An 11,235-nucleotide genomic window follows, 5' to 3' on the forward strand; every position below is an offset into this window, starting at 1 on the left:
AGTTTTTTTCCCCCTTTTTACTTTATTATTTAATTTTGTTGGATAGTTTTTGGATAGTGTTCCAGTCCAAGTTCCTTTGTCCTCCAAAATATCACATACCAGGTCCTTCAATCTTTTAAAATGGAAGTTTCTAGATCCTGGGTAATCCTGATTGTGGCTTCTTGATAGTTGAATTGTTTCTTTCTGGCTGCTTCCAGTATTTTCTCCTTGATCTGCTGATTCTGGAATTAAGCTACAATATTCCTTGGAGTTTTCATTTTTGGATCTCTTTCAGGAAGTGATCAATGGATTCTTTCAATGACTATTTTGCCTTCTGATTCTAGTACTTCAGGGAAGTTTTCCTTGATGATTTCTTGAAATATATTGTATAGGCTCTTTTTTTCAACATAGATTTCTGGGAGTCCAAAATTCTTAGATTGTTTCTCCTTGATCTATTTTCCAGGTCAGTTGTTTTTCTGATGAGGCATTTTACATTTTCTTCTGTTTTCATTTTTTTGGATTTTGTTTGACTGATTCTTGATGTCTCATTGAATCATTTGCTTCCATTTGTTCAATTTTAATTTTTTTGTGAATTATTTTCTTCAGTTAGCTTTTTAAATTTCCTTTTGTATTTAGCCAACTGAACTTTTAAAAAGATTGTTTTGTTTATTGGACTTTTTTCCATTTCCGAAATGAAATTCTGTTTTTCAAGAAGTTGATTTCCATTTCATCAAAATTATTCTTTAAGGATTGATTTTTTTAAAGATAATTTCTGTGTTTCCTTTCCCAGTGATCTCATTTCCTTTCCCCATTTTTCTTCTAACTCTCTTTTAAGATCCTTTTTGAATTCTTCCAAAAGAGCCTTGCTAGATGGAGATGAATTTATATCACTCTTTGAGGCTTCATCTGGAGATGTTTTGCCTTTAGTGTCTTCAGAATTTGAGGTCTGTTCTTCTCTGTATCCATGGAAGTTATCTTTAATCAGAGCATTTTTCCTTCCTCCTCATTTTTAAAGGTTGAGATTTGCTCTTTTTTAAAAATTATTTTTACATGTAACTGGGCAAGATAAAATACTAAATATGTTTTCAATAAAATGGAAAGCCTTGGACTTATGAAAGAAGATGTTATTCATTTTTAGAGAAGCAGAAGACAAGCATAGTATGTTCTCACATAGATGCATGTAAATGTATATATTGTGTATGATTTTAAAAATCTATGTATATGTATGTGTACATAAATATGTGCTTATGTATGTGTATATATCCCTTCTTGGGAGAACCGAGGGAGGAAAGATAAGAAAAAGAATAAAATAAAAAAATGCACAGCAGAGAACAAGAGAAAATCTACAAGAAGCAAAGAAAAGATGTATAGCCTTGAAGACAATGGGCAATATTTATTACATAGGCTTTCTTGAAATGGAAATTTATTGATATTTTAAATCCTCTCAAGTTCTGCTTTACACATAGGAATGTTTTATTTTTGTTTTTATTTCTCCTATTTTATATTTATGTTTTAAATAAATAAATAGTCAGACTATCTGATTCCAGTTTTTGTACTCAGGCTGCCCAAAGTCTGAAATTGGCCATATATATCTGTCTAGAATTAAGAATAGATCCTTAGTGAAGAATAGGATGTGTTTCCCACTTTTAATTCTCCCTCTCCAGAGGGAGAATAACTTTTACTTTGATAATTCTTCTTACCCATGTCCTGTTCAGAAGTCAAACCAATGTGCAGCATAACAAATCTTTATTTTAAAAGGGAAGCACATATGCAAACTGACTCCTTGAGACAGTATTACACTGTGTTTGTAACCAGCCTGAGAGTAAATGAGTCCAAACCAAGAGATGGCAACAACCAAGGCACTAAAAATGTCCTGTACAAGAATATGGAAGAGCAGACTAACAGTGCCCCCTTTGTCCAAAAGGGTAATTCATGGCTAGGGAGAAGGGAATTTTCTGAAGCATACTTTGGAGAAACTAGAAAATGAGCAGATACCCATCAGTTGGGGAATGGTTGAATAAGTCATGATATATGAATGTAACAGAATATTATTGTTCTGCCAAAAAAAAAAAATTGTGGCAATCAGGATTCTAGCTTGGACTGCCAATTATACTCAGAGAGAGCTTGACATTGTGTCTCCCATGCTTTTGTCACTTCAAATAAACATCAACGGTTAAGGGCAATATCATTTCCATTGAAAATCTTATTTCTTCTAGGCAGAATAATGGAAAAGCACCATTTGATCTAATGGAATAAATTGTGTTAATATTATATTTTTCTAAGAATATTGTAAAAGTCCCATTTGGGTACTGAATATAACTAACTCTAATCATTATATACCCAAATATTTCCTCCCTTTTTACCTCTCTTCAGTTTCACTTTGTGACATTAATACTTAATTTTGCCTAGACAGAGTAAATAAAACTGATCTCTTGCTTAACCTGGGGCGGGGGAGGGGGGAAAGAAAGAGAGGAAAGAGTGGGGTGTGTGTGGGGGGAGGATATCACAGTGCTACTAAGACTCTGTTAACTGTGTTTGAATATTCTTCCTATGTTAATTGTAAATAATAAAAGACGTCTTGAATAATCCAGAAAAATGCAGAATACTCTGTTCTTTAACACTATATATGTAGTGGTGAAAATGCAGTAATAATATTATTAAATAAGAACAGCAGTCTTTAGAGTCATGAATCACCCTTTCCCTAGCTGTATATGCAATGGCCATACTTGTTTCCTTCCTGTTTGTTCCTTTAGGTGTATATCTACTATTCCCATGAATAATGTATCTTTTTTGTGTCTCAAGTTTATGTGAGGAATATTTCATTATTACCTTGATTATTGTGCTATCTTATTAAATATTTTTAATTTGAACTAATTGTGTTTTGTATTTGAGGAATAAAATTAAATATATTGGAGAAGGTAGGGAATTATGGTTTCGAGTGGATACAAACCTAGAGAGTATCTCAAATCTCATGGTCTTGGGACCCATTTTGTGACTAAGGGTCATTTGTGACTGCTGGTGTTACACAGTGGGTGTACTCTCACTGAAAAGCATAGCTCATAATAGCTAATGAAACCCCACCATTGTGTTTGCCTTTATTAGTCAGACAAATGACATAGTTAATTCAAAACAAAAGCATTTAATGAGATAGAAAGAAGTATAAAAATAAAAATATTACTCTCCTCTAAATGGTTTAACCAATCCAGGTATCCCAGGTTGTAGCTTAGCATAATCACTGTAAATGTTACATATATATAATTCTTGAAATCTAGTTAACTTTCCCCTCAACTATTTATCTTAAAGGAAAGAAAAAAAAAGTGGTATATTTATAGAGTTGAACATGTTAATATGCTGTGGTTACAAGAAATAATATATAGGATAAATGCCATTCATAAGTCTCATTACTGAATTTAAGGAAAGTGTAAAATACAAGAGAAAAAAAAAGCTTTTTACTCTCACCCTTTATGTGCTACCAGAGGCTAAAAAAGGGCTCCTTTTTTTTGGAGCATAGGTACTAACAATATTATGGCATTTATATAACTTTACTTTTTAGGTATATGACCAATAATTTGTCTCATTGTAAAATATGGTGCTAGGAATGAATGGATTAAGAATGCAAGGAGAAAGAGCTATTTTTAAAGGAGGGAGACAAATCCATAGGTTGCCTCTGAGGGGAAAAAAAAGTGAAAGATTATAATATCTGATTTCTTATTTCAGGGTATCCTTCAGACTTTTAGTCTTCAAGATATGTTTTATTTTGAGGCTTTGACCTTACCTTCCAAGATTTTAAGCCTAAATCTACATATGACAATTTACATAGAGATAATTTCAACTTTCAAATAAAAGATCTCAATATTTTGTCTTTCATGATTTATAGCACAGATCACCAGGCAAAACTAATTTCTCGCTTGTCTATACTATCTTGAGTATTCTCTTGACTGATATCTCCACTGTGCACCAAGCTCATTATTAGGAAGACAATCATTCTGTAGGATCTCATCAGTCTTGGTAGCCTACTTCTTTACTACTTTTTTCCTTTTAATAGAGGACAGAGCCAAGAATTCCAAATCTTAAGTATTTCTCACCTGATTGCATTAATTTGGGACTTTCCTAACTTATTTCTCTGCCATACCCTCGTGTAGAGTAGTTTTTCTTTTCCTCCCAGTTTTTAGCTTTTGTGTGTATTAGATTTTAAGTTCTTATGGAGCAGAGATTGGATTCCTTTTTTCATATCAATATTTTTATGCTTAGCACAGGGCCTGGCATTTAATAAAGAATAAATGTATATTGACTTTTAAGTAGGGGCCTGGAAATTCTTTAATAATGTATTATGTATGTTTTGTTCTAAATAAATTAAATGTTCATTGAATTTTATAGAAATTAAGGGGTGATTGGGGAGGGTGAAAGCAAGTGAAATCCCTAGAACAAGGGATGAAATATAGAGGCAAAAGCATCAATCAATCATTAATACCAGTGAGAATTTCTGGTTAGGAGAGAACAAGTTGTTAAATTTGGGTCTGTGTCTAAGGGGGGCATTAGTAGTAGAATAAAATTGAGTTACAGGACCCGCAGCAGAATTCAAAACTATTCATATTTTCTTTTACTAATTTTGCAGCTGAATGTTCATGCCTTTTATATTTTTGAAATCAATATAGTCCTTTTTAATGTGTCTCTAAAAGCTTGTATCACTTGTTTATTCCTCAAGGTGTATATAAAGGGATTCATTACTGGTGCTACTGAGGTTATAAGTAGTGCCACAACCTTATTCAAAGCCACTCCTTCTTTTGCAGAAGGTTTGATATAGATGAAGATGCAACTACCATAAGCAATGGAGACAACAATAATGTGAGAGGAACAAGTGAAAAAGGCTTTTTTCCTTTGTTCAGCTGAGGGGAATCTCAGAATAGTCCTGCCAATATAGACATAAGATAAAATCACTAACACTAAGGTGATGATGAGGGTCAGTGAAGCTGAGGTTAAAATCATTCTTTCCATCAACTGTGTATCAGAGCATGTGATCTCCAGCAATGGTGATACATCACAAAGAAAATGGTCAATAATTTTGGAGTTACAGAATTCTAGCTCAAGACCTACACCAAGTATTGGAATGATGAACAGCAACCCAAATACCCAACAACCCAGGATAAGCTGGTTACAGACTCTGCTGTTCATGATGGTTGCATAGTGCAGAGGTTTGCAGATAGCTACATAGCGGTCATAAGACATAGCTGCCAAAAGAAAAAATTCTGAGGCCCCAAGGAGGATACCAAAAAATAATTGAGAGAAACATCCATGATAAGTCACAGTATAGTCTCCAGTTGATAAATTATAAAGGTATCTGGGAATGCAGACAGTTGTGTATAATAGTTCTAAGAAGGAAAAGTTCCTAAGGAAAAAATACATGGGAGTTTTAAGATGGGGATCCACCAGAGTGAGGGTGATTATGGTCAAGTTCCCAGTTACACTCAGGATATAAGTCAGAAGCAGAAAAATAAAAAGTAGAACCTGCATCTGTGGGTCATCTGTTAATCCTCGAAGAATGAATAATGTTATCACTGTGTGGTTTCTCATTTCTGACTTCTGTCTTTTGATGTATCTGTATGCATATAACCAAGAGAGATAGAGAGAGACAGAGTCAGAGACAGTCACAAATGAAGAGACAGAGAGACAGAGACTAAGAGAGAGGCAGAGACAGAGGAAGAGGGAAGCAGAGAAATTGAAAATGGGAACAGTCATCATAAAATGTCAGCAATATCATTTGGATATAAATGCTCAGAAGCCATTCCTTTCTCTTCCACTGGCTAAATAAAAAATCATGTCAACATTGTTTTATCCTCAATGACTTTAAGCATTTTATCAATCTGCCAAGCATAATATTTTTTAAAAAGACATTTGAACCCAATCTATCTTTCTTTATCCTCCCCTACAGTTCCTTGCCTCCACCCCATTCCTTCCCAAATCTACATTACTTTTTGTTATATAAAAAGGTTGTGATTCCTTTTGTTTTTCTCACCATATTCATTTCCAGATACACCTCTTTCATTGAATCTTTTGTGACCTAGAAAACAAAAAGTGAAGATCAACTAAGTGACCATCTATGATAGTGTATGCTAAATGCATTTATTGTGCTATCTTATTAAATATTTTAATTTGAACTAATTGTGTTTCGTGCTTGAGGAATAAAAGGAGCAATAAAGACCGTAGTTTTGAACAACAATTAGTATTTGAAATCTGAGTGTAAAATCTTAGAGCCCCATTATCCCTAAGAACCATTCTTTTCACATCCCATTATTTTCTAGCTCCATGTAGCCATAGGAGCTGAAGAATATTTGGAGTTTCTACCTAAAACATCCCCATCTGACTGAGCCTATTATGTATTATTTTGCCACCATACTCATTGCTTCGATAACTAAGAAACAGCAATCTTCTATTTCTGTTTCACTCTTTTTGATTATATTTACTCAAAAAAATACTTCACTAACACACTGCCTGATTGTCCAGGACTAACAAGAACATTCAGAGGAAATCAGTCCTCTGGATCTATAATTGGAAATTGATATAGTATCTGGTGCAAAGTTCTTATAGGAAAAGGTGATAGTGCTTGAGAGTCTTACCCTAGATACTAATGTAAAGGAAAGATGAAATCTTCCTATTGAAGGTTAGATCATCAGCTGCTTTGGGAATTAGATGGGGGGGGGAGGGGATTGGCATGGAAGAAATCTTAGGAGAGGGAAAATATTAATAGCACTCAGGAAGGAGGGGAACAATTGAGTAATATATGGGTGGAGGACCACAAAATGATGAGTAGGAACAATAACTGTATAGGGAGGAAGCAAAATTACTTAGAAAGAAGGTATCAACAGCCAGAGAGAGAGAATACCTGTTCCACTCACATCCTCCTAGATTAGCACATTCAAGGGAAGAGGTCCATTGCCCACAGCCCATTCATTCTAAGTAAGCCTCTGTTCAGAAGGCATGTCTCCACAATTCATAAGCTCTCCACAACTACTCAGGTGGTTGCTACCTTTGTTACAATCTGTATTTGAAATGAAGGAAATCACTCTTCTCTGCATAACTGTGAGACTGTCACCACCTACAACTGCAAACCCTCCTTTGTTGTTGCCACATTATTTTGACTGTGAACCAACTTTTCTGTATGCTTTTCTTTTACCTTAGAAGCAGCTGGTGATTCAATGGACAGAAGACTTTCTTAATCTGGAGTCAAAATAGTTGAGTTTTAATCCAACCTTCTTAGCTGTGTGATCCTAGGCAAGTCACCTCTGTTTGCTTGACAAAAGGATCCACTAGGGAAGGAAATGGTAAATCATTCCAGTTTTTTTTTTTTTTTTTACAAGAAAATTCCATTGGTAGATAGTCTATTGGTTCCTGAAGAATTGGACAAGCTTGTTCTCTTTTCTACTCTTTGGATCTCCTCTTTTTTTTTTGGTGGGGGGATGGGTCTGTTTGTCTATGAAACCTTTTTAAGAATCCATGGGAAGATTTAACTTAAGAAAAATTCCAGTTACAAATTTTGCCATTAGAGTTTTAAGAGGCTCTTCTACATTCTTCAAACTGTATCCTAATGTTTTTTCCTTCTTCCTAATTCTTTTTCTCCTTTCCCCTTATTTAGAACTTCCACTACATCCTGGCACTGAACTCCCTTTTTTAATTACTTCTTTAGGTAATGAATTCACAAAAGTATCTATAATAAATTACTACTAACTGATAATGGCCCTTTCCAATTAATAACTTAACTTGTATAATAATTTAACAAAAAGTAGCAAGGGAGTTTCTTGAAAGTGGAGGATATGCATCAATAACAACACCATGAAGACTGCTATCTATTTTGCTTTTATAGAAGAGTGGGGAATATTGGATAATTGACATTTCTCTACTGCTGTTCCTTTTTTGTTATCTTTTAAGATAACAGAATTTTAAACAATTTCAATGCACCTTGAAGGAAGCCACATTCAGAGACAGAAATAGCCACAGAGAAAATATTAACCTTTGCATTTTCATTTCTGTAGGGCAGATAAGTAGTGGGATTATTTCTGCAAAGACTGTGAATATTGCAGAGAGAATTTTAAATTCTCTCTTTTTCCTATTTAGAAGTGACAATTTGCATATTCCTAATGGGTTTTCCCTTCTATTTCCGGATCCCTGTTAGGATCCATGTATATTGTAACTTAATTTCATTTATTCCATCACAATGAAGCATTGCAATGAGAAGTCATCATAGACCAGCATCATCTTTTACTAGTGAAACTTTGTATCTTTGTAGATACCATTTCTGTCAGTTCATTCTGTCCCTGTGATTCTCAGGTTAAGCCACAAGAAATTTAATTTACTTTGAGCAATATATATATATATAGCTAATCATTAATCATTAGTTTATCCTCTTTAGAAGCTACAAAAATGTTTTCCATCTGCATTCAGTTTCCCTCCATGGGCCCCTGCTTTAGGCTTCTTAAGGAAGTCAATTAATTGAAGGAAGGATTATGCTTGATTGCTTTAAATATCGCCAAGAACCCTGAGGGGAATTTCTTCTGGAGTTTGTCACAGGAGGATTCGATATCCCAGAATGACCACAGTGCAGAATCCAATGTTGCAGACCCTATCATAGGCATGGTACAATGATCTTGGATTCTTGAATACATGAGAGGCATTTTGTCTTTTATTTAGATTTTGTAGGAAAAATTCCATATAGAGTGACATCTTGAGTCAGAATTGTGGCCTTGTAGAAACTTGTCTCTGAGATTTTCTTTCTGACAAATTCCTTCCTCTGATGCCTAAGTCCTACTGTGCCACCTTAAACAATTATTTCTTTCCTGAAAAGCATTCAACTTCCTTCTTCCTCCATCAGCAGGCCTTTCCTCTCAGTAAATTAAACTCTTAGGCCTGAAAAATTGTCACTTCCTATGTCAAATTGCTTACATTTTCAGTAAGAAACCTTTCATTCAAAGGAAATAACAAATAGAGGAAAGTTCAAGAGAGGTGCAGCAAGTAATAAAAGAGAAAGTTCCCTGTATCCCTGAGCTCACATAAGCTCAAAATTTATGAAGCTCAAAAGCTAACTCTATCAAGGGTAAGAAGTCAGTGACCATGCAATTCAGAAGAATATCTCAGATATGATACTAGATTTCATTTAGAAAATCCGTAGGAGTTGTTGGGTTTTTACAATAAGTTTTTGTCTCTGCTGACCACAGAATTCTTTTTTTTTCCTCCATGGAGTTAGGGATGGTACAATAAAGGGAATTCCAGGGGCAGCTAGGTGGTGCAGTGGATAGAACACCAGCCCTGAAGTCAGAAAGACTGGTTTCAAATCTAGTCTGAGACACTTAACACTTCCTGCTGTGTGACCCTGGGCAATTGACTTAGTCCCAATTGCCTCAGCAAAAATAAATAAATAAATAAAAATAAAGGGGATTCTGGAAGGGTGCTCTATTCTTTTGGTTTGTATCACTCTATCTGATAATTTTGTTTCCTACCCTATTCTAAGGCAGAATGGACTCATCAATCCCATGACTCTTGGCCTTGTAATTGGCTAAGAGATAGCTAGGCATCATCCTTCACTGATGATTTTTGACATTTTCTTGATGTTACTTCTCTTCAGTCTCTTTGTACTTGTGTTTATTTGTACAGAGGACAGAAAATTTTCCTTTTTTTAGAGTAGGACCTGTTCACAAATTTCTTCCTTCCTTCCTTCCTTCATTTCCTGCCCCCCCCCCCCATCTTTCTTTTGAGGCAGTTAAGATGAGACACTTGCCCAAAGTCATATAAGTAGTAAGTGTCTGAGACTGGATTTGAACTCAGGTCTACCTGACTTTAGGGCCAGTATTCTATCCATTATGCCTCGAAACTGTTTTTCAGTAATCATTAATTAATATATTCAATAGTTTGACTAATATTTCCCATCTCTACTTCAGCTATTTTTTACATTCTGAATTGAAATAATTTTCAATTAGGAGACCCCAATTAGTTATAGGGATAGGATTTGCTTGAGTGTTGTAATAGATTAGCCACCAAGAACCATGAGGAGTTTTTCTTTTGAGCTTGGAGAAATGGACCCCTGCCAGTTCTCTGCCAACTAAGATGGTTTGGGTCAGCTTGGGTTAAATGGCTATGTCATATAATTCAGGATCCAATGTTAAAGGCCCACTCACAAGCAAGGTGCTCTGACCCAGGTCAACTAGAACCATAAATAGGTGAAAGATGGAATATTCCTTCATCTCTAGGAAAATCATATATATAGATAACCTCTGTACAAATTGTAGCTTCCAGGTGGCTTATTTCTGGACCTGGATATTCCCTCTTTTTGTAAGTCCTATATCCAGGAGTCTAGAGATTTCACACTTACCACTGTGGATTCTTCTATGTTTTCCTACTCCCTAGGGAGTGAATTCCTACTTTTCAAAGTTACCTTGCCTTCTTCCCCCCTTCCTCTTTCTCCCTGAGCTTTATTGCCTAGAATATATATTTTTAGTTAATCTATCTTTTTGTACAATTGACAGATTACTACATGTTTTAATTCTCTCAGAGGTGCATATTTATTCAATCAGAAAGCTTGGTCATTCAAAGAAAATATCTTGAATTGTGAAATATTAAGAAGTATACTGCAAGCAAGTGGGGTGATAGTTTTTGGTAGGATGCTGTCATGCATTCCTTAGATTTCAAGGATCAACATGTAATCCATACACATGTGAAGTTAACCCTGTGAAACGATTTTCACCAAAGAGTACATGTCAAGTACATATGATACAAAATAATAATAGTATCTTAAAAGTGACTTTTTTTTTGTCTGAAACACATTGTAATTTGTATTAGTATTAGTATCCTTCCCTCCCTCCCTCTTTCCTTCCTTCCTTCCTTCCTTCCTTCTTTTCTTTCTTTTTTGTTTCAACAGATTTGATTTCTGTGTTCCTGTTTTTGAGACCAGCTACATCTCTTCAATACTCACAGTTTATAGCTATAAAAAAGTGAAAAATCATTTTCTTACTTACTTTTCTGCCCATATTTCATGTCTCAGTGAGAAGTTTTTTCCCCAAAGTCCCTTAAATGCTTCAAAGCTGAGCAGCAACAAGTTACTAGAAAGTCATATATCTATTTCTGGCCACATTATCTCACAAATCCATGACCTCAGCCTAACAGGAAGAATGCAGTTCTCTCCTAAATTCCTAGAATATACCAGTCTCTCTCTCTCTCTCTCTCTCTCTCTCTCTCTCTCTCTCTCTCTCTCTCTCACACACACACACACAC

General features: G+C 35.0%; 1 protein-coding gene across 1 annotated transcript; it reads right to left on the reverse strand.

Moving 5' to 3' along the window:
* Positions 1-4,611: 4,611 nt before the first annotated feature.
* LOC127564099 (olfactory receptor 6C2-like) lies at positions 4,612-5,550 on the reverse strand. The gene has a single exon (XM_052000410.1). The coding sequence runs from the start codon at positions 5,548-5,550 to the stop codon at positions 4,612-4,614; it is 939 nt and encodes a 312-aa protein (XP_051856370.1).
* Positions 5,551-11,235: the final 5,685 nt, after the last annotated feature.

The sequence above is a fragment of the Antechinus flavipes genome, chromosome 5, assembly GCF_016432865.1.
Source record: "Antechinus flavipes isolate AdamAnt ecotype Samford, QLD, Australia chromosome 5, AdamAnt_v2, whole genome shotgun sequence".
Classification (NCBI taxonomy): domain Eukaryota; kingdom Metazoa; phylum Chordata; class Mammalia; order Dasyuromorphia; family Dasyuridae; genus Antechinus; species Antechinus flavipes.